The sequence below is a fragment of the Erinaceus europaeus genome, chromosome 10 (assembly GCF_950295315.1).
Source record: "Erinaceus europaeus chromosome 10, mEriEur2.1, whole genome shotgun sequence".
NCBI classification, from domain to species: Eukaryota; Metazoa; Chordata; class Mammalia; order Eulipotyphla; family Erinaceidae; genus Erinaceus; species Erinaceus europaeus.
The window spans coordinates 433668-457553 of NC_080171.1; the positions used below are offsets into that span (position 1 = coordinate 433668).

Genomic DNA, 23886 nt, shown 5'->3' on the forward strand with positions numbered 1-23886 from the left:
CTGAGCTGAGTAAGGTTTTGCTGCTGAGTCAAGACAATCTTTCCAGCCTGTATTCCATGTTTTAACTTTGTCTGTGTGATGTCATGATAGCTGTAATTTAGCATAATAACCATGACTTGGCCTCAACCCTTAAAGTCTGAGTCACCATGATTGGGGAAGAAGTTCTGTTTGCTGAGCTGCGGTCAGAACGGTACCCACACACTTCACTTAGTGTCAGGTGAGTGTGTGGTTGAGGCCTGTTTAGCTGTTAGCATTTTATCTCTTCAACTTTGCTTTGCAAACATTTTCCACATGGGATTAGTGCTTCCAATATCCCCAAAGTGGCCTTTTTCATCTTTGTTTTATGCCCCTGGGCCATGTTTTCCTTACAATAGACACACCCACAATGGCCTGCAGACTGGGTGTCCCTTCCTGCTGAGGCTCCGCCTGGAAGGCACCGCCCTCCGGAACAGCCCTTATCTAGGCTGTCTGCCTGAGCACTCAGCCCCTTGCCCTGGAGGACCCGCAGCCACTGGTGAGTACACGGCTGTCAGCTCTTCCTGCTCAGTCCCTAGGCCCCGGGCTGCCCCATCTTTCCCTGTGGTGCAGCGGATCTGCGCCCAAGCCCCCGCCCCATCCGGGTCTCTGCAGTGTCTAGACCAGAGATGGTGCTGGGAGAGGCCCTGCTGGTGGCAGCTCCCTGCCTAGCTGCCTGCCCCAGGGGTGCTGGCCAGGAACTGGGGCCTGGAGGCTGAGCAGTGAGGAGGAAGTGGAGGGCAGGGAGGGGCAGAACTCGAGTCCGGGCTGTGGGGCGAGTGGAAGCCACCTGGTCCTTCACCAGCTTTCTCCGTGGCCAGACCACCTCTGCTCTGTCCCCAGTGTCCCCAGGGCTGAGAACTGGCCCCAGGGCTGAGGTGAGGCAAAGTGCAGTCAGGAGCATGTCTGTAGCTACCGGCAGGAAGGAAGGGCTCCTTCAAGACACAGACTTGTTCCCCACCTAACGCTCTTTGGGGCCAGTCTAAGTCATCTGCTGTTGGTTGTGGGTGGTGGCAAGTGGAAAGCAGACCAGGTTTTAGTTTGCCACTGGTGCCAGGAAACCCTGTGTCTGAAGCTGGGGAAGGGCCTATAGCCTGTGGTGACAGCCTGCATTAGGTCTCCAGCTCTGTGCACCTGCAGGGGACTCCCTGGCAGAGCGTCTGTGGCCTTGTCTTAGCATTTTCTTAGGGTAAGATGAGAAAAGTGTTTTCATGCCAGGTTTAGTGTTGTACACAAAGTCTAGCAGTGGCTGCAAAGAATTTCTGACTTGGTTCACATTGACTTGCCTTGGAAATCTCTGAGGACGTGTGTTTCCTCAGCTATAATCTGTCCATTGGTAGTGAAAGCAAGGCCTGTCTGCAGGGGAAGGCTGAAGATAAAATGAGCCGGTGCCTATGAAAGTGGGTGACACAGCAGCAGGAACAGTGAGTGCTAGGGGTGAGGGCCTGACCTTCAGCCAACCGTGAGTCATCAGTGATGGCTGGCAGACCTGCTTACTGGTCTTGGCACACTGGCTAGAGGGCCACAACCGCCCTTCACTTGATAGAAATTAACTACATACTTACTGTTTTTAGGACTAGCAAGATGGTTCATGCTAAGAGATGGGTCCTGAAGAAGCACTTTGAAGGTTACCCTGCTCAAAGTAACTTTGAATTGAAGACAGTTGAACTCCCACCCTTAAAACATGGAGGTAAGTCTCTCTCATATGACAGGGGTTGAAAGAGACAGTCTCGACTTGCCTTTGCTGCCCTCCAGCCACCTCCCACACCCAGATACTTAGACGTGGTGGGTCCAGGCCACCGTTCTGGGGCTGGTCGACCGGGCTGGGTGCATTGGTGTTCCTTGCGTAGCTCTACTCCAGAATACGTGTCGGTTTAGAACGGGCCTCACGATCATGTCAGCTGGCTCTCTGCCGAGTGCCTTGCTGTCGTTCGCTTCTCTGTAGCCTTCCTCAAGAGTTTCTGAAGCTCCTTGTTCTCACAGGGTCTCACGGACTTGAGAAAGCAAGGTCAGAAACCCCAGTGAGCAGATACTTTCCAGATCTGCACATGAACCATGGTCACTAATATGCTATTGGCCAGCCCTCAGTCCAAAGAATGAGAAATTAACACTATTCTTTGTTTTTTAATATGGTGACTTAGACATAGACCATCTCACGTATGCACTCCACTGCTAGTACAGGGACCCAATTTTTTATTTACACTTATAAAATTTATTTTATTATTATCTTTTCATTGGTGATCTAATATTGATGTCAAAACCTTAAGATAAAAAGGGGATAATTCCACACCACCAGAGTTCTGTGTCCCCATTCCCTCTACTGAAAACTGAAGTAGTTCTCCCAAGGTCACAGCTATACACTGATTATTATTTCTATAACTATCTGTCCATATTTATATGTATTTTCAATTTTTCTATGATTATGTCTTCCTTTCTAAGTTATACCTATGCCTATTGCTACTTCTGAGTGTCCTTTTTTTCCTCTTCTCTCTCAGGGTCCTGATGGATTTGGAGTTCAGAGCCCTCTGGTCATCTTCCCCTATCATTTCTCCTCCTTTGAGAGTCTGGACCCAAATTCTTTATGGGGAGCGGAAGGTGGGAGTCCTGGTTTCTGTAATTGCTTCTCTGTTGGACATGGGTGTTGGCAGGTGGATCCACACCCCCAGCCTGTCTCTGTCTGTCCCTAGTGGGGTAGGGCTCATGGGGGGGGGTGGTTCCAGGACACATTGGTGAGGGCATTTGCCCAGGGAAGTCAGGATGGAATCACAGTAGTGTCTGCAAGTTGGTGGTTGAAAACTGTCACAATTTTTATTTTCAGGGTAGGGAGAAGAGGGTAGTAGTGAAACGCGTGCACACACACACAGAGAAAAACATACATACATATACACACACACACACACAGACAAGCATACGTACTCACACACAGACGGACATACACACTTACACAGATACAGAGAGATACACACACACACAACACAGAGACAAACATACATACAGACACACACAGACACACAGAGACAAACATACACACTCACACACAGAGACACACAGAGATACAAACATACACACACAGAGAAACATACACACTCACACACAGAGACACACACACAGACATACAAACTCACACAGATATGGAGAGATACACAGACATACACATAGAGACTCACACAGAGACACACACACAGACACACACAGACAGACAGACATAGTTACACACAGAGACACACACAGACGTACACACTCACACACAGAGATACACACACAGACACACAGAGAGACAAATATACACACACACAGAAATGACATACAGACAAACATACACACAGAGACAAACATACATACACACACAGACACACACAGACATACACACTCACACAGAGACATATATAGACACACACAGACAAACATACACACTCACACACAGAGATGACACACTCACACAGAGACACACACAGAGACAAACATACATACACAGACACAAACATACTCACACACAGAGACACACACAGACACAGACATACACACTCACACACAGAGACACACAGACACAGACATACACACACACACAGACACATACACACTCACACACAGAGACACACAAACACAGACATACACACACACACACAGAGATGACAGACACAGACACACACACACACAGACAAACATACACACTCACACACAGATGACACACACACAGACACACACATACATACTCACACACAGAGATGACACACAGACAAACATACGCACTCACACACAGAGGTACACACAGACACACACAGAGACAGACACAGACACACACACACAGACACAGACAAACATACACACTCACAGAGACGACACACAGACACATAGACAGGGACACAAGGACACGCGTGCAAACGCGCGCACACACACACAGACACTCACACACACACATACACACCTTTATCATACATGGGTTCACTTGGTGCTGTCTATGCTGCTCCCTTATGGTGTCCAGGGCAGAACTCAGGGCCTCTTCCCTGGTAAGGCAGGCACTTAATCCACTGAGCCTCCTCTCCTGTCAGGACACAGGCTACTTGGTGGCAGTAAAGGCAGAAAGACCACACAGGGATGGGAGGTAGAAGGTTTGTGGCCATCTTGCCATCTGCCACAGAGACTATCAGAATTCCCTGTGTGAAGCCTTGGTATCGCCGTGGAGGCCTCTGCCTTCTTGCTAATGAAAATGTGTGCATGGGGGGCTGGCAAGGCAGCTCACCTGGGAAGGAGCCTGCTTTGCCTTGAGCAGGACCCAGAGAGCCTCTGTTCATTTAGGATGCTAGAGGTGTCAGCTTGGAGTTTCTAACCATCTGTGGGATGTTTATTCCACAGAGGTCCTGCTGGAAGCTTTGTTCCTCACTGTGGATCCGTACATGAGGTATGCTTGCCTACGCCTAATACTCTCCATCTTGACTCGTAAGCATCTATTTCAGAATTCTGTCATTCCACCGTGCTCTTCCCAGTATTCTACTGCCAAAGGCAGTACCCCGGGTGCTCATCTTTTGAGCCAAAGGCCTGAGACACTCAGTAAGGTTTACTTTGGCTCCTGTGTTTTACAATCAGCTCCTATCATTTCATTTCATTTTATTTTTTTATACTTAAGCACTGCTCATTTCTGACTTATAGTGGTACTGGGGATTGAATCTGGGACTTTGGAATCTCAGGCATGAAAGTCTTCTCTCTCTCTCTTTCAATAGGACAGAGAAATTGAGTATAGAGGGGGAGCTAGGGAGAAGGAAAGAGAGACACCTACAACACTGCTTTGACCACTCTTAAAGCTTCACTCCTCTAGGTGGGGACAAAGGGCTTGAACCCAGGGCCTTACACATGGCAACATGCTCACTCAATTGGCGGTGCCACTGGCCAGCCCTAGGCGTGAGAGACTTTTTGCATGACCCTTATGCTGTCTCCCCACCCTGCCTAGATTGCAGGAGGTCAGTGGTTTACAGTACAGTTGTTGACACATGGGGACAACCTCTCCCCTCTCCCCCCTTGAGAGGTGTCTGCAGAACACTCTCACCCCAGCGTAGACGTGCAGAGTTTGCCTTTCATTGTTCACCAAAACTGCACCCAGAAAATTCTTGGATGAAAAAAAATAAGAAATCAAACTCCATTTATTTTTCATCTCATTACTGGTAAAAAAATAAATAAATAAACAAGGCCTTCCTGAGCCATAACTCCTCAGACGTTTTGTCTCCAGTGTTTTATTCTTTCAAATATTTTTTTCTTAATTAAGTGATAGAAATTTAAATCTAGAGTAAGTCCTATGTTTGAAAATGTTAATCAGCACTCCTTTTTTGTATGATTAGTGTTTTGGGTAAAAATACCTTGCTGTTCCTAGATGCTTATCTATTCATCGTTCACTGTCATCGGGTCATCCTGTGGGTCAGGGTCTACACGCTCCACTGCATCAGTGACGCTCTCTTTTCCTTTTCTCTTCTTATCTTTCTTTCCTCCCGAGGGGCGGGGAACAGCGTGGCACTGCTCAGCTGTGGGAGGGCTTCCTGCAGGTGTTCAGCTGGCAGCAGAGACGTGCACTTCGCCAGCTGAGCCATATGCCGACCCCCCCCCCAGGTTTTGTTTGTAAAAACGTGACAGAAACGCCTCCGGGATGGAGCATGATGGTAAGATTCTCACGTTAATGCCATAGGAAAATGCTGTCAGTGAGGCGTGACAGGACAGGACAACTTGTAACCACTGTCCTAACGTTTCACCTCATGTACTGCCTTCCTATATCTGAATTTTACCTCAGCATACACTCCCCCAGTGGTAGTCTATTTCACTTGAAATTCAAGAATTTTCTCTAAATATTCTTATGTATCAAGTACAGCATCTTTTTTTTTTTAACAGAGTGGCGGCCAAAACATTGAAGGAGGGAGATACAATGATGGGACAACAAGTGGCCAGGTAGCAATGCCAGCTTGTTCTTCAGAAGACTGACGGAGGACCAGCAGAATGGTCCGCAGGACAGAGCACCGGCTTTGCCGCGGGAGCAGCCGAGGGCTCACCTGGCCCTCTGCACAGTGGAGGAGGCGTCAGTGCTGCCGTGTCTTCTCTCCCCTATCCCCAACCTCGGTCTTTTTCTATCTACCTGAACAGACCATCCTGGCGTGGTGACGCCTGTGTCTTTAACACGGGCATCAGAGAATCTGTACTCTGATGTCTGTCTGCCTTCACTTGTCACTGGCATTCTGTTATGCTGAGACTCTGTGCTTATTTTAATTCATTATGAATTCTGCCGACATTATTTTGTAAGAATGAATCAGCAAATAAGACAGGATAAACAGTAGAGGTAGAAGTTGGTGGTGGACACCTGGCTCAAAGCACAAGGACCGGCATAAGGATCCCGGTTTGAGCCCCTGGCTCCCCACCTGCAGGGGAGTCGCTTCACAGGCAGCGAAGCAGGTCTGCAGGTGTCTGTCTTTCTTTCCCCCTCTCCATCTTCCCCTCCTCTCTCCATTTCCCTCTGTCCTATCCAACAATGACGACATCAATAACAACAACAATAATAACTATAACAGCAATAAAAAACAAGGCAACAAAAGGGAAAATAAATAAATATTTTTTAAAAATTAAAAAGACAAGTTGGTGGCGGAGAGCCCGGCAGTCAGTCTCCTGGAAACCGCGAGCAGCATGTGGGCTCCTGACTTGTCTGCTGAGCAGAGGGCATAGGAAGCGCCCGGCTCTGTGGTGCAGTCGGGGCTCGTGTGTGACTTCATGGAGTGGTGGGGATGGGAGGCAGGCTGCAGCAGGCTGTCTGGAGAATGGAGGTAAAGAATTTGAAAGGAACAAGAGAGTGGTGAGGTGGTGGAGTCGAGCATATGTCTGTGCCGGGCTGAGGGAGAGAGAAGTTCAGAACACTCCAAGGGAGGCGAAACGGGGGCAGGGCTCCCCAGCTACCACAAAGACCTGCTCCACGCCCTGGGACACCACGGGAGAGCTCTGTGCCCCGAGGAGACTTGGCCAGTGGCGGGGTGGTGTGGGAGCATCTCTCCTCTCTCTCTGTCTCTATCCTCTGTCTGGAAAAAGAAAAAGAAGAGGAAAAAAGTCCTGTAGGAAAGGTGGGACTGAACAGAAGTAAAACCTCAGACAAATGGCAGAAGGCAGACAGACAGAAGGGAGACAGGGACGGAGAGAGACAGAGAGAGACGAAGGATGCAGGGTGACTTCAGAAGGAGAAGCTGTGTCCAGGCCCTGGAGTAGGACAGCAAGTGTGTCCCTTTCTCAGAGACAACTGCTGGCTCCTCTCTGGTGGCTCTTTCTCCCTTTTTTTAAAAAAATTATATTTATTTATTATTTATTGGTTAGAGACAGCCAGAAATTGAGAGAGAAGAGGGTGGTAGAGAGGGAAAGAAACAGAAAGATACCTGCAGCCCTGCTTCAGCACTCGTGAAGCTTTCTCCCTGCAGGTGGGGACCGGGGATTGAACCCAGGTCCTTGTGCACGGTGACACGCGCACTTAACCAGGTGCACCACCCCTGGCCCCTCTCTCCCGCCTTTTTTCTCAAGTAGGAGAAGGCACTAGTAGCCAGGAGTTGAGATGCAGAGGTGCAGGTTCAGTCAGGGATCACTCTTGGTGACCTTTGCACTGTCACACAGCATCTTGGCTCACTGGAAGGGGACGCGGCAGCCAACAAATAGCTCCTCCGTTGCTTGTGCTTCGCGCCATGTGTAACCTGCTGCACTGCCACCCAGCCTCCAGACAGCTCCTTGGGTAGTGTGGTTTCCTGTGTGCACAACCTGGGCTTGAACCAGCCTCCACCTCGGCCCGGCAGTAAAGGAAACCTGAGGGCTGTGGTCTCCTTCACTCCCTCCTCTCTGCTTCCCTTTCCCTAAGAGAGAGCAAGGAAGGAAGGGAGGAAGGAAGGAAGGAAGGGACTTCGAGTATCTTAATGTGTTGGTCTGATTCTAAATTCTGCTTTTTCTAAGACCCCTTCTGTTGCACTGCTTGACTCTGGTCTATTTACATAATCATTGTTTTCATTGGTTTAATCCCCACTGGTTCGCTTTTTCCTTCTCCTCACCCCCTATCTTACGCACTTCCTTTTCCTGACACTTCCGCCTCAAGATATATATATATATATATATGAATGACAGGATTGTGATTAGAGATAGCTAGATCAAACTGCATCCCCACTCGTCAATAAAGACTGAACTGCGTTCCCAGCTCAGCCATGAATCCCTGGTCCTCTGTCTCCCGCCCGTGAAGCTAGCCCGGCAAATGGCACCCTGAACAGGGACTGGCATCAATGTGCTGTGTTTTCCAGAGTTGTGGAGAGCAAGAACTCAGCCTTCCCAACAGGAACCATTGTGGTGGCTTCTCCAGGCTGGACTACACACTCCGTTTCTGACGGGAAAGAACTGGAGAAGCTGCCTGCAGAGTGGCCAGACAAGCTGCCTCTGTCCTTGGCCCTGGGAACCGTGGGCATGACAGGGTGAGTGTCGTGGGCAGATTTCACCAGTATGAATGCAGAGTGCTCTGGTTTCCAAACAGTTTGTCCACCATTTGACCAATAAGAAGATAGTCGAGGCCTGGGGAGACAGCATAATGGTTAATCAGAGATTCTCCTGCCTGAGGCTTCCAAGTCCCAGGTTCAGTCCCCAGCACTACCATAACCTAGAGTTGAGCAGAGCTCTTGAGTCAGTCTCTCTCTCGCATTGAAAATAGATAAATTTTCAAAAGAAAATATTTGGCACCTGGCTGAGCACACGTTACAATGCTCACAGACCTGGGTTTGAGCCCCTGGTCCCCACCTGCAGGAGGAAAGCTTTGCCAGTGGTGAAGCAGGGCTGCAGGTCTCTCTCTTTCTCTATTTCCTCTACCTTCTCAATTTCTGGCTGTCTCTGTCCACTAAATAAGGATCATTGAAAGGAGGAGGAGGAGAAGAAGAAAATAATATTGGGATACTCTAGGCTTAGGGCTGGGAAGAAAAGGGAGGGAAAGTGTCTAGAATCAGCCTTGGGACTGGGGGGAAATGGATGACAAGGCCAGAGACCATCCGGTACAAAGAACAAGTGACAGTGAGAAGCACGTCACCCAGGTTTTAAGCTCAGGAGCTTCCTTTTTCTTCTCCCCGTGGCTAAGGCTAAATTCCAGGGTCCTACACAGATTCAGTGCGGGCAGGGAAGAAGGGCGCGACTGCCCTCTGGCCAGTGCCACAAGTGTCTCTTTCCCCTCTGAGTCCTGAGACGCAGACGCCTCCGGGCAGGAACCCCCTGAGGTGCTGCGCTTCCTTCTCCCAGTCTCTGTCAGTGTTCTGGTGGCAAAGTAATTCTTTCCCTGTAAGTTACCATCGGTATCTCACTGAGGGTGAGGTGGGCAAAGTTCAGAAGTTCTTCCTTATGGCTTTGGAACTGTGGAAGCTCACTGTGTTTCTCTGGCCCTCTGACGGCGGGCAGCACCTGTTCTGCTGACAAGAGCGCGATGGTCCAGAGCTCACCATTTCCCTCAGCTTCATGGGAAGGGCACCGGCCAGTGACTGTCCTCGGATACTCCGTGTCCCCGTCACCTGGCTTTGGGGTGGGCAAGATGCTGCTCTGTACAGCTAACTCCTCTCCCTCCCTGGAACTCCATCTTTCTTCCCATATAAGGTTGGGAAAAGAAGAAGGGTTTGGCCAAGGTGACAGACAGCATTTACTGATTTACTTATTTATTTTTACCAGAGCACTGCTCAGCTCTGGCTCATGGTGGTGCAGGGGATTGAACCTGGGACTTTGGAGCCTCAGGCATGAGAGTTTCTTTGCATAACCATTATGCTATCTATCCCTGTGACAATATGTGTTTCATAACATCCAGAGTTTGATGCAGTGACTGGTGATACTTGTTTCCTCATATCCTGGACTGATACCCATGTGTTCAGGGTCTACCTGTCTGAGCCACTCCGCTTACTTTTATCCCCAGCCTGACAGCCTACTTTGGCCTGCTTGACATCTGTGGCGTGAAAGGCGGAGAAATAGTGCTGGTGAATGCAGCTGCAGGAGCCGTGGGCTCCATCGTGGGGCAGATAGCTAAGCTCAAGGTATGCCCCCAACACATACTGGGACGGTGCCGAATGCTAGTCTCACTTTAGTGCAGCACATCTGGACTGGGGATGCTTGAGTAGTGGGTGGTGGAGGGGAGAGGACGAGGAAACCGGTGCCGCCGAGGGGGTCTGGGCGCGGCTACTTGACAGCATGGCGGTGGGTATCCAGGCAGGAATGGCTTCTCCCGGAGTCAACACTCATCGGCAGTTTTGGTTTGGTTTGGTTTTATACCAGAGCTCTGCTCAGCTGTGATTACACACAGCACTCACAAAGCTTTCCCCCTGCAGGTGGAGACTGAGGACTTGAACCCAGTTCCTTGCACATTGTAATATGTGCACTCAATCAGGCATGTCATCACCCGCCCAGGGTGGGTTTTTTTTTTTTTTTTAATTCTTATTGAAGATTTCTTTTTAAAGTTTAACCTTCTACCTTTGTGGCTACTCTCGGTAAAAGAAGGAGAGAGAATTGGTGTCAGTTAACTGACAGTCAGCACCCACCTGGCCCCACTGCAAAGGTCTTTTCAGTCAGTTCAGAGACATGGAGCTGCCACGAGGGACCCAATGCACAGAAACATGGGCCCTGCTTGGGCGGATGTCAGGCCTCTGTGCGCAAGAACCTGGTCTAGCGGTGGGAGCATGAGACCGTATACAGCCCAGACATAGCTTCACATCTCGGGGACATTTCAGAGTGCTCTGGCTCGGCTGATCATTGTCCATAGTCTGGAATACAGGACTCAGGATCTAGTACCTCCGGAAATACAGGACTCAGGATCTAGTACCTCGGGAAATACAGCAGGAGCCGGCTCAGCTGTGAGAGTACACACTCGCTGTGCCAGGGCCGTGGCTGCAGCCCCTGGCCACCACAGGGGCGCAGCAGTGTGGGCCAACTTTGTGGGCAGCAGAGCAGTGCTGAGTGTCTCTCCTTTCCTTTGTCTCTCTCCTACTTGGAGTTTCTTTTTTATCTAAAACAAAACAGAAAGAGAGAGTCTGCCAGGAAGGGGGTATAGGACAGGTGCAGAGCTCTAGCAAGGATCCTGGGGCAGCAGAGGAGCAAGGAAGTGACAGTGTGCAGCTGGAAAGAAAGCATGAGCGGAGCTGATGCATGCGGGGATCACAGGGGCCAGCTGGTAGCGCGCCTGGTTGAGCGCACATGTTACAGCGCACAAGGACCAGGGTTCAAGCCCCTCGTCCCCACCTGCACAGGAATTGCTTTGTAAGTGGTGAAGCAGGGCTGCAGGTGTCTTCCTGTCTCTCTCCCTCTCCCCCTTTTGATTTCTGGTTGTCTCCATCCAATAAACAAATAAAGATAATAAAAAATCATGTAAAAAAGATGAGGGGATCATCTACTTAGGGGCAGCAAAAGCAAAGGCCTAAGAACCCGTGAGATGATCCTGTGAGAGACCATAACAGAAGAAGGGAGAACATGTGGTCTTACAAGGCAGTTGTACTCCTGAACCAGGAAGAATGGAAGTCCTGCACGGACACGACCTGTACAGACACAGATGGACGTGCGTCTCCTCAGTGGGAGCTGCACAGCGGGCGGCTCACATTCTGGCCGGGATTATACGCCCATAACATGAGCGTGTCTTCAATGGCTACTTGTCATATACTGATATAACCCCATAGTTGTCTTATACTAATACAATCTCCAGGAGTCTGGAGAGCTCTTCTCAGAATGCTCTTTACAAAGGCAGAATCTATGCCTGAGAGAGACAGCATCATGGTTATGTAAACAGACTCTAATGCCTGAGGCACCAAAGGTCCCAGGTTCAATCCCTAGCACCACCATAAGCCAGAGCTGAGCAGAGCGCTGGTAAAAGAAAAGGAAATAACTAAACAAATGAATAAAAGCAGAATCTAGTCTAATGCTCTAGCAGAAATCAGATGATAACGGCACTTACCAGGAGGTGTATCTGTGGTATCCAGAATGGTTGGGTTGTGGGTCACGCCACCTCGAACCCACCCGTGGAGCCTGGCGACTTACTTTGGCGTCCTCATATCAGCGGCTCGGCACCTGCGGGGGCTCCCAGGGCTCTCTGCCAGAGAGCCTGAACCTGACTTTCTCCACTGGGTGTGCAATGGGTGTACTTGTGCCTCACAGGGTGTCTCCTTCTCGCAGGGCTGCAAAGTTGTTGGGTCCGCAGGCTCTGATGATAAGGTGGCCTATCTCCAGAAGCTGGGATTCGATGTTGCCTTCAACTATAAGACTGTAAAGTCTTTGGAAGACACTTTGAAAAAAGCGTCTCCTGATGGCTATGATTGCTATTTTGATAATGTAAGTACAGACCGAATTTAACGTGCGATTCGCTAACAAAGATCTATGGAAGGCAACACTTGTAGAGTGACCATCTGAAATGTATTTAAAAAAGCACACACATGCACTTTAGAGAGGGGGGGACTTTTCTGAGGTAATCATTTGCCAGTCTAGAAGTACGGGATGGGTCGGGTCAAATAGCTCAACGGACACTGAGCTGTATTGCCATGTAGGAGGCCCAGTCTGAGCCTGCCCCCACCGCGCTGAAGGAAACTGCTGTGTCGATTCTGTCACACTCTTGCCTATCTTCCTCTCATCTCTGCAAGACAGCAAAGCATAGAATCCAGTGGCTCCAGCTGGCATTGTGGCGCAATGGTAGCACACCTGATGCGAGAATTCAGTGGCCTGGAGGTCGTTCAACAGGCACAACTTCCTCTTAGGACATTATGCTCCCTCCCTGCCCTTTCCTCTCAGGCACCACCTGTCTCTCCCTGCCCCTTCCTCTCAGATGTCACCTGTCTCTCCCTGCCCCTTCCTCTCAGGCACCACCTGTCTCTCCATGCCCCTTCCTCTCAGATGTCACCTGTCTCTCCCTGCCCCTTCCTCTCAGGCACCACCTGTCTCTCCCTGCCCCTTCCTCTCAGGCACCACCTGTCTCTCCCTGCCCCTTCCTCTCAGGCGTCACCTGTCTCTCCCTGCCCCTTCCTCTCAGGCACCACCTGTCTCTCCCTGCCCCTTCCTCTCAGGCACCACCTGTCTCTCCCTGCCCCTTCCTCTCAGGCGTCACCTGTCTCTCCCTGCCCCTTCCTCTCAGGCACCACCTGTCTCTCCCTGCCCCTTCCTCTCAGGCACCACCTGTCTCTCCCTGCCCCTTCCTCTCAGGCGTCACCTGTCTCTCCCTGCCCCTTCCTCTCAGGCGTCACCTGTCTCTCCCTGCCCCTTCCTCTCAGGCACCACCTGTCTCTCCCTGCCCCTTCCTCTCAGGCGTCACCTGTCTCTCCCTGCCCCTTCCTCTCAGGCGTCTTCTGTCTCTCACTGCCCCTTCCTCTCAGGCACCACCTGTCTCTCCCTGCCCCTTCCTCTCAGGCGTCACCTGTCTCTCCCTGCCCCTTCCTCTCAGGCGTCTTCTGTCTCTCACTGCCCCTTCCTCTCAGGCACCACCTGTCTCTCCCTGCCCCTTCCTCTCAGGCACCACCTGTCTCTCCCTGCCCCTTCCTCTCAGGCGTCACCTGTCTCTCCCTGCCCCTTCCTCTCAGGCACCACCTGTCTCTCCCTGCCCCTTCCTCTCAGGCACCACCTGTCTCTCCCTACCCCTTCCTCTTAGGCGTCACCTGTCTCTCCCTGCCCCTTCCTCTCAGGCACCACCTGTCTCTCCCTGCCCCTTCCTCTCAGGCACCACCTGTCTCTCCCTGCCCCTTCCTCTCAGGCACCACCTGTCTCTCCCTGCCCCTTCCTCTCAGGTGTCACCTGTCTCTCCCTGCCCCTTCCTCTCAGGTGTCACCTGTCTCTCCCTGCCCCTTCCTCTCAGACGTCACCTGTCTCTCCCTGCCCCTTCCTCTCGGATGTCACCTGTCTCTCCCTGCCCCTTCCTCTCAGACATCACCTGTCTCTCCCTGCCCCTTCCTCTCAGATGTCACCTGTCTCTCCCTGCCCCTTCCTCTCAGACATCACCTGTCTCTCCCTGCCCCTTCCTCTCGGATGTCACCTGTCTCTCCCTGCCCCTTCCTCTCAGACATCACCTGTCTCTCCCTGCCCCTTCCTCTCGGATGTCACCTGTCTCTCCCTGCCCCTTCCTCCTGTACCATTACTTATCTCCCTTTTATACCAAATGCCTCCAATTTCAGTCTCTCATGCTGCACAAGGTAGAGCAGTGTTTTGGTGTCTCTCTCTCTCATACAATAAGTCAATAAATAGTATTTAAAGGATAGAATTTCACGCCTTTTAGTATAGTGACAGAGTTGTACAGATCACCACAATCGATGTTAGACCACCTCATTACCCCAGAGCAAGCAGCCATTCCTCCCTGCCATCCGTCTCTGGTGATATCCTGCCTCTCAGCTTGCTTTCAGCTTTACCACAACTTCATTCCTTATGACCAAATGATCCCCCCCTTGGGACATGTCACATTTTACTTGTCGTCAGTTGGCATGGCCATTCATGCTTCACTACTGCTGTGGGTGATTTCTGTGAGTGACCATCCACAGGGTTTCTGTGTGAGGTGAATAGGATGCCCATGGCACTATGGGAACAGCCATTCCCAGCTTTGGTGGAGACCCATGTCTTCATCCTTCATGGCTCCTTGCCTCCGATACACTTGCTGGATCATACCCTGACTCCGTGTCTGACACTCTGAGGAGCTGTCAGGTCATTCTGCAAAATGGCTGTTACTTTCATTCTCAGCAGCAGTGAGGGAGGGTTCCAGTTTCACATGCCAGACTGGGGGAAGTTTAGGCCTTGAGCACTAGACCTGAGAGCTGACATTCCCGCATCCTCACGGGCACTGCCTGCTGCGTTGGCTTTGACTAATCCGGTGGGTTTAAGTAATGCTTTGCTGAAGTTAGAATTTGCATTTCCCTGATGGTTAATAATATTAAGCAACTTTTCCTTTTTTTAAAAAAAAGATTTTATTTATTAATGAGAAAGATAGGAGGAGAGAGAGAAAGAACCAGACATCACTCTGGTCCATGTGCTGCCAGGGATTGAACTCAGGACCTCATTCTTGAGAGTCCAGTGCTTTATCCAGTGCGCCACCTCCTGGACCACTTAAGCAACTTTTCATGTACTTATTAGCCATTGATTATCTTTGGATAAATGTGTTTTCAAATTCTTTTTTTCTTTAATTAATTAATTAATTTATTTATTTTCCATTTTGTTGCCCTTGTTGATGTTTTCAAATTCTTTGCTCATTGAAAAATAACTGAAAAGTTATTTGTCGAGTTATAAAAATTCTTTACATATTCTGAGTACAAGTCCCTTATCAGATATGGTAAATTCTAGGTATTTGTGAGTGTTAGCTCTATAAAATCATCACAAACACTGAGCCATTGCTTCTGGGAGAAGTAAGTACCTACATGCATATAACTCACGCAGACTACAATCTTAAATTCTTTTTCATTTTTTTTTAAATGCTGTGGGGCCAACTGTTTCTAGCCCCTCTTTTGTTTTCATTTGATATTTCATTTTAATGAGAGAGACAAAAGAAAAGCAGAGCACTACATAGCTCTGGCTTATGCTGGTGCAGGGGACTGAAACTGGGTCCTTTGGAGTCTCAGGCATGTCGGCGTGGTGCACAACCTTTGTGCTATCACCCTGGTCCTATAAGCTCTGATTCTAACGATGCCCTTCCCATGGCTTCTCTTTTCAGCATTTGCCAAAGGGAAGTTGGGTTCCAAAGCATTAAGTAATTTGTCTGCATGTGCCCCTCACTGCCCAGTCCTCTTGTGTTGGATAGTATGCCAGCTCCCCCTGGCTTCTGCTTAACCATATGCCTATATAGGGATTGATTGAACCCATTCAAAGCTTTGGTCTATTTACATAAATCACTTTTACATTTACATAAAGCACCACACTCCCTCCAGGGCATTGGTGGTTTAGTGATAGAATTCTCACCTGCTCCACCCCCTCTCCTTGTCACACCCTGATCCTCTCCTTGTCACACCCTGATCTTCCACCAGTCACTTTTCGCTCCACCCTCTCTATATCACATCCTGTTTCCACCCTACTTGGAGAGTATAAAAACAGCTGCTCTTCTGCTTAAAGACACTTGGAAATTGCTTTCCGGCTCCGAGAGTTCCAGAGTGTGTCTCCTGCGAAGTTAGTGCGGCACGAGTTCCTGATCCCTCTCCCACGCAGCAGCCTAGATCGGCTCCAGTTGAGTTCTCTCCAGCCCAGAGAGCACTAGCTCAGGAAGAAGCACCCTCAGGCTATCCCAGCACTCTTGAAAGGGGGTTTAAAACTTGCCCCAGAACTGGAGCGTGTGGGGTGCTCTGGGCTGCCCTCTGCTCTGGTCCTGTGCTCACTGTGCATGGGGCTGGAGCGAGGTAGACAAGAGAGCCGTGGCCTCATCTGGCCTTAGTCAGGGTCCCGCCTGTCTTTCCCAGTTGTGCTCATCTGCAAATGGCCAAGGAGAGCTCCCATGTGGGCTTTGCTGCTGGACGTAAATCTTCACCATTTAGTTCAGTTCACAAACATGAAATTCACTCACAAAGAGAATCGACTGTGTATGTTTTGCAAATATTTTTTTCCCTATCTGTCGTTTTCGACGGGTTAGGTTGTTTTCGACAGGTTATGTTGTTTTCGCCGGGCTGGCTTCACGGGCAGGTAACAGACGATCAGGGACTCATAGTTGAGCTGTACGCAGTATCTCTTTATTCATGCAGGACGCAGCACAATCTAAGACGAGCTAAGCTAAACTCAAGGTACAGTACTCTAAAACTCACAATGCTGTCTTTATATATACTTGCCAAGTAGGGTGGAAACAGGGTGTGACATAGAGAGGGTGGAGAGAAAAGTGACTGGTAAAAATCAGAGTGTGACAAGGAGGGGGCAGATTAGGCGAGAATCCTATCACTGAACCACAAATGCCCTGGAGGGAGGGTGGAACTTGTCAACAGTAAATAGAATGAAGTGGTTATGTAAATAGAACAGTGTTAAGCAGGGGGAATTTAAACCAAATGAAACAGAAAGGGTCTCATGCATACCAACACCTATCCTGTCAGTTGTCTTTCATTTCTTGAAGGTGTCCTTTGAAATACAAAAGTTTAAATTTTAAGGAAGTCCTGTTTATTTTTAATTTTGTCACCTGGACTTTTGACATTATGTCTGAGGCTTTGCCTTGCTCGAGGTCACAAAGTCTTATGCTTGTGTTTTCTTCAAGAGTCTTCTCTCTTACATCTGGGTCTTACGCATCTTTTTTTTTTTTTTTGATTTTTTCTTTTTTCTTTATTTCCTTTTGTTGCCCTTGTTTTATTGTTGTAGTTATTATTGATGTTGTTGTTGTTGGATAGGACAGAGAGAAATGGCGAGAGGAAGGGAAGACAGAGAGGGGGAGAGAAAGACAGACACCTGCAGACCTGCTTCACTGCCTGTGAAGCGACTCCCCTGCAGGTGGGGAGCCGGGGGCTTGAACTGGGTTGCTTAGGCCGGTCCTTGCGCTTAGCACCACCTGCGCTTAACCCACTGCACTACCACCTGACTCCTGGTCTTATGCATCTTAAGATAATTTATTTTGTGTGTCTGGTAAGGAAGAAATCCAGTTTTTATTCTTTTCCATGAATATTCAATTATTTTGTACCATGTGTGGAAAATGCTAATTTTCTTTTTTTAAAGAATTTTTTGTACTTATTTATTTATTCATTTTCCCTTTTGTGCCATTGTTGTTTTATTGTTGTAGTTATTACTGTTGTTGTTACTGATGTTGTCATTTTTGGATAGGACAGAGAGAAATGGAGAGAGGAGGGGAAGACAGAGGGGCAGAGAAAGACACCTGCAGACATGCTTCACCGCTTGTGAAGCGACTCCCCTGCAGGTGGGAAGCCGGGGACTCAAACTGGGATCCTTGTGCTGGTCCTTGTGCTTCGCACCATGTGTGCTTAACCTGCTGCGCTACTGACCAACCCCTGAAAATGCTAATTTCCCAATATTGATTTTTTTTGCCACCCTGACTGAAAATCCTTTGACCATATATGTATGGATTTATATTTAGACTATCAATTTAGTTCTCTTGGTCTCCACTGTCTTGATTAATAAAAGTTTGTTGCCAGATATGAAATCAGAAAAAGTTAAGTCTTACAACTTGTTTCTTACTTACCTTTTGAGTTTTATTCCTTTCTTTTGGACAGAGCCAGAAATCAGTCTAACTGGTAAGAGAACCCAAGATACAATAAATGGAAACCCATGAGCTCTAAGTTAGTGGAGATGCCCAGTCTCTAATGAAGTTTTCCAGGGACAGTTCTCTGCACTATCCTAAGTTCATCAGTTTTGTGGAGGCTAAAACAAGTGTTTGAAAGTTAATGTGATTCTCCTGTGTTTTAGCGTGATTAGGTTACTGAAGGCTTGTATGTTTTGTCCTGTCTGTTTAGGTAGGTGGAGAGTTTTCAAACACTGTCATCCCCCAGATGAAGAAATTTGGAAGAGTTGCTATATGTGGGGCCATCTCTACCTACAACAGTACTCGTCCACTTCCCCCAGGTAATGAGCTCACACTGGGCACAGGTGCACAGGAACAGTCACAGACATGCTAAGTCCTCACCCACTTCCCCCAGGTAATGAGCTCACACCGGGCACAGGTGCACAGAAACAGTCACAGACATGCTAAGTCCTCACCCACTTCCCCCAGGTAATGAGCTCACACCGGGCACAGGTGCACAGAAACAGTCACAGACGTGCTAAGTCCTCACCCACTTCCCCAGGTAATGAGCTCACACCGGGCACAGGTGCACAGAAACAGTCACAGACGTGCTAAGTCCTCACCCACTTCCCCAGGTAATGAGCTCACACTGGGCACAGGTGCACAGAAACAGTCACAGACATGCTAAGTCCTCACCCACTCCTCCAGGTAATGAGCTCACACCGGGCACAGGTGCACAGAAACAGTCACAGACATGCTAAGTCCTCACCCACTCCCCCAGGTAATGAGCTCACACCGGGCACAGGTGCACAGGAACAGTCACAGACATGCTAAGTCCTCACCCACTTCCCCAGGTAATGAGCTCACACCGGGCACAGGTGCACAGAAACAGTCACAGACATGCTAAGTCCTCACCCACTTCCCCCAGGTAATGAGCTCACACTGGGCACAGGTGCACAGAAACAGTCACAGACATGCTAAGTCCTCACCCACTTCCCCCAGGTAATGAGCTCACACCGGGCACAGGTGCACAGAAACAGTCACAGACATGCTAAGTTCTCACCCACTTCCCCCAGGTAATGAGCTCACACTGGGCACAGGTGCACAGAAACAGTCACAGACATGCTAAGTCCTCACCCACTTCCCCCAGGTAATGAGCTCACACCTGTTGTTAAAAATTTTTCGGCCGGCTCCAGCTGGCCGGGCTAGCTTCACGGGCGGGTAACAGAGATGACCAGAGACATACGGCTGGGCAGGGAAGCTGTATTTCTTTATTCACGAACAACGATTCATAAACTAAACCAAACTAATCACCAAACAGAACTCTGCTGTCTCTTTGCGGCGGCGCAAGCACTCTCTCTCACTCTGTCCCTCTCCAACTCCAGAACTCTGGAACTCTTCAACTCTCCAACTGTGGAACTCTCTCTTACTCTGTAACTCAGGAACTCAGGAACCCTCTCTAACTCTCCAACTCTGAAACTCTGGGGCTCAGTGCCTGCACTATGAACCCACTGCTCCTGGTGGCCATGCTTCCATTTCATTGGGTAGGATGAGAGAAATTTAGGGAAGAAGGGGAGCTAGAGAAGGAGAGAGAAAGACACCTGCAGACCTGCTTCACTGCTTGAGAAATAACCCCCTTGCAGGTGGGGAGCTGGGGACTGAAACCACATACCTGCATGGGTCCCTGTGCCCAGCACTATGTATGCTCAACCTGGCGTGCCACTGCCCAGCCCTACTTTTTCTTTTTTTATTTGTGATTAATAGTGGGTTACAAGATCGTAAGACTTCAGGGCGTAATTTCACACTGCACCCAGTACCAAAGTCCCCAGATCAGCCTTTATATTGACTCTAGCTTGGGCCTTTGAAAGGACTCCTGATGAGGGGATAGTTGATCTTAGGTCTGAATGTCAAGAAAACTCTGGTTGTGTGGTTCTGGAGGGGACATGATTTGGCTGGTCAGAAGTGGAAGGAAGGCAAGTGGGCTGCTTGGTTGGGAGGGCAGGGCCGAGAAGCTGGAGCTGAAGACCTGTCACTCGGACACAGGAAGCTCAAAACAAGACCCAGATCTCACCTGGCGGTCTCCCCTCCAAACTGCTCTTCTCTTTCTTTTCTTTTTTTATTCTTTTGAGTAGGAGTGCACATAAACACCATCCCCACCACCAAAAGCCTGTGCCCCACCCCAGCCTCCCCCTCCCCCCAACTGCTTCCCATTTCCCCATCCCAGCCTGTGACACACCGCCCACCCACCTACTGGTAGCCACCAGCTGGAAAGACCTCGGCCATGACTCCTCCCTCCCCTGCAACCCAGTATCTGCTCTTTCTGCAGCTTCTGCCAGCCCCACACCTCATACCCTGTCTGCTCTCTCCTGTCCTCTTCTCTGGCAATAGCTCCGTTGAAGCCACGACCAAGTCTTGCTGGGCACCCTGCACTTGTCTCCCAGTCTTCATTCTCAGCCCTCTCCCAGCTGCTCCTGCCAACATGCTGCATGTTCCCCTGGTCACTTCCCTGGGCCCTAGGACTCAGATGTGCCCTTGTCTCGCAGCCCCGCCCCCCGAGATCATTATCTACCAGCAACTCCGCATGGAAGGCTTCATTGTCACCCGCTGGCAGGGAGACGTCCGCCAGAGAGCCCTGGGAGACTTGCTGGCCTGGGTCTCAGAGGTAAGGCCGCCTTCTGCTGGTTCCCGCTCCTGCTCCCTTTGGCGTGTGGGCACCATCTGCAATGCAGACGCAGAGTGTCTCACGGTGTGTTTTGTTTTTAGATTTGTTGTATTTGATTTATTTAGGGTGTAGACAGGGAGCAGCTGTGCATGACCTTCTGTCCCTGATGGTGAAATTGAATCTAGCCTTTCCATGAGCACAGCTGACTACAAGAAAACCGCTGTGCTGGTTAAGCACACACCTTATAAGGACCCAGGTTCAACCCCCCAGACGCCACCTACAGGAAAGAAGCAGGGTCTCTCTCCCTCTTTCTGTCTCCTTCCCTCCCTCTCTCCTCTCAATTTCTTTATGTTCCTATCCAAAATAAAAATATTTGAAAAAGTGAAATGTTTTTCATAACATTTAAACAGCCCTAAGCAGTTTTACTTTGAATAAATAATGAATTGGCCCGAGTTCTCTCAGCTACTTGGTTTTCTCATTTCTCCCTTTTTGTGGAACACAATTTTCATTTTAGAGTAATTTTAGATTTACAAAATATTACAAAGATGGCACAGTGATTTCCAATATTTAGATTATATACCCTAATTACCTGTGCCATCAATACTTCATATCAGCTCTCTTTCTCTATTTTCACATTTAAGCTCCTTTATAGCTTCCAAGCCTTCCCAGGTATTTTGCCTCTTCAAGAGCAAGACTGACCAGGGACTCTGGTCAGGTGTTCAAACCCCAGCTTGCCAACTAACTAGTTAAATGGCCTCAAACCCGCAGTCACTCTATAAATCCATCAAGGCTGTAAAGTTGCCACTGGGAGCAGCAGTAGACCCAGAAAAACTGTTATCGGGCAACTCAGGGCTCCAATAACATCCCTTTCATAAAACCTTGAACATGTGAATTGGTTTTACTGAGGAAACTATGCCTTATAGTAGAAGGAAATGGAAACCCTTAGTAGTTGAAGCTTTCCTTCCTACACTCCTAGATGCATAGCAAGAGAGCCTTGGTTTGAAAGGAAGGCCTCCTGGAGGCTGGGCAGTGGCAGACCCCCTTCAGTGTATATATAAGCAGAAGGACTCAAGTTCAATCCCTGCTCCCCATGGGGGGGGGGGCGGGGGCTTCCTGAGCAGTGAGGCAGGGCTGCAGGTGTCTCTGTTCCTCTTGCCTTCCCTGCCCCTCCCCCCCTTCAGATTCTCTGTGTCCTGTCAAATAAAAATAAAAAGAGAGGAAGGAGGACACAGTATAAGACTCTCTTGGTGTTACATTTCCTGGTCCTCCATAGGCGTCAACAACAGGTCCTGGCAAGGCATCTCAGGACGACTGGAAGCAGGTAACACCCTGCAGGGTGGTCGACTTCTTCCAGATCCAGCTTCTACATGGCCTACTCAGGAATCGCAGAGCCACTGTGTGCGCCGCGTCTCCTGTGCCAGGCTGTGCACGCTTCGCCGCCTTTCTCGCACACTGTGTGAACCAGGCCCCCAGAGTGACTGTGTGCTCCTGAAGGCAGGGCCTCCCTCCCGGAGCTTCCGGCTTCTCTCACGCAACTGGCCCACTTCTGCTAGTGTGCGAGTGTATCATTTCGGATGTACACTTAACTCACTGTGTTCGTTGTTGCTTTGATGCAGGCTAAAATCCAGTACCGTGAGGATGTGACTGAAGGATTTGAAAACATGCCGGCTGCGTTCATGGGGATGCTGAAAGGAGATAATGTAGGGAAAACGATCGTGAAGGCTTGAACAAAAGCCGCCCTGAATCCAGAGGTCACTCGGGTGACTGTTTCATTCAGCCGCTGGTAGCAGGTGTGCTGCTGAGCCCCGAGCTGAGGCCCGAGGGCTCTGGCTCCACCCAGCAACACACGGACCAGAGTGACCCTTTGCTCCACACCCCTCCACTGAATTCTGACTCCTGCATCTCTCATATGTAACAAATAAATCTGAGATAAACACAGCCAAGGAGGTAAAAGGCAACTACTGGGTGGTTTTGCTTGTCTGTGGAGTCTAGAGAACTGAAACACATACACTTGCAGGAGCTGGGCAGGGGCAGGCACACACATGGTCGAACACACATGTCATCATGTGTAAGGACCCAGGTTAAAGCCCCCAGTCCCCACCTGCAGGAGGGAAGCTTTATGAGCAGTGAAGTAGAGCTGCAAGTGTCTCTCTGTCTCTCCCTCTCTCTCTCTCTTACCTCTCCATTTCTATCTCTATCAAAAATGTGTCTGTGGAGACAGAGTCCCCGTGATGACCCTGGTAGCAATGCAATAATAGTCATGGTGACGATAACTGAGACACGTGCACATGCCAAGAGGAAAGAAATGAGTCAGCCAGACTGTCTTAAAAATGTGGGACCCCTGCTGATCATCACTGGGCAAAGCCATAGAACTTTGATGGTGGGTGTGGGGTGCCGCTATATACCCTGGTGATCTTATTATCAGCATCTCAAACCAGAATTTAACTATCAACAAAACCCATATCAAAACACAACTAAAACTTTTAAGAGCTCTTTTCAAAATGTATATTGCCTTCACTACTGAGAAACTGCAATGAGTTTGATCTGCCAATCAAATGCATCTGAATGACATCTAATTAGCAATAACAAGTGACCATTTCATCATGAACAGGAGCTTCAGGGCTGTTACAGCTCCTGCTGGGTCATGAGAGAAGACAGTGGTGGGGCTGGGTGGTGACACAGATGGTTGAGCACACATGTTACAGTGTGCAAGGACCCAGGTTTGAGCCCCAGTCCCCCACCTGTAGGGGGAAAGCTTTGTGAGTGGTGAAGCAGGGCCGTAGACATCTTTCTCTCTCTCCCTATCTTCCCCCTTCCCTCTCAATTTCTTTCTTTTTTTTTATTTATTTAAGAAAGGATAAATTAACAAAACCATAGGGTAGGAGGGGTACAACTCCACACAATTCTCACCACCCAATCTCCATATCCCCCCCCCTCCCCTGATAGCTTCCCCACTCTATCCCTCTCAGAGTATGGATCCAGGGTCATTGTGGGTTGTAGAAGGTGGAAGGTCTGGCTTCTGTAATTGCTTCCCCGCTGAACATGGACGTTGACTGGTCGGTCC

General features: G+C 49.4%; 1 protein-coding gene across 3 annotated transcripts; it reads left to right on the forward strand.

Annotated features, from left to right (window-relative positions):
- The first annotated feature begins 282 nt into the window (after nt 1-282).
- On the forward strand, nt 283-22780 carry PTGR1 (prostaglandin reductase 1). Of its 3 annotated transcripts, XM_060199026.1 has the most exons (11): nt 495-514; nt 1378-1477; nt 1590-1705; nt 4369-4414; nt 5887-5943; nt 8304-8471; nt 9938-10055; nt 12178-12333; nt 18393-18501; nt 20704-20822; nt 22439-22780. In XM_060199026.1, exons 2-11 carry the CDS (start codon nt 1410-1412, stop codon nt 22547-22549), a joined length of 1068 nt encoding a protein of 355 aa, XP_060055009.1. In that variant the 5' UTR covers nt 495-514; nt 1378-1409; the 3' UTR covers nt 22550-22780. The 3 variants fall into 3 exon arrangements, with proteins under 3 accessions (XP_007537776.1, XP_060055009.1, XP_060055008.1); XM_007537714.3 differs by lacking the exon at nt 1378-1477 and having other exon boundaries at nt 283-514; XM_060199025.1 differs by lacking the exon at nt 495-514 and having other exon boundaries at nt 1356-1477.
- Nucleotides 22781-23886: the final 1106 nt, after the last annotated feature.

What these genes read in the sequence shown, in the direction of transcription:
- PTGR1 (XM_060199026.1), top strand. Translation starts at nt 1,410, where the DNA reads ATGAAAGTGGGTGACACAGCAGCAGGAACAGTGAGTGCTAGGGGTGAG. An exon ending in ATGGGACAACAAGTGGCCAG is followed by an intron (nt 5,944 to 8,303) that starts GTAGCAATGCCA and finishes TGTGTTTTCCAG; the next exon opens with AGTTGTGGAGAGCAAGAACT. An exon ending in TGCTGGCCTGGGTCTCAGAG is followed by an intron (nt 20,823 to 22,438) that starts GTAAGGCCGCCT and finishes GCTTTGATGCAG; the next exon opens with GCTAAAATCCAGTACCGTGA.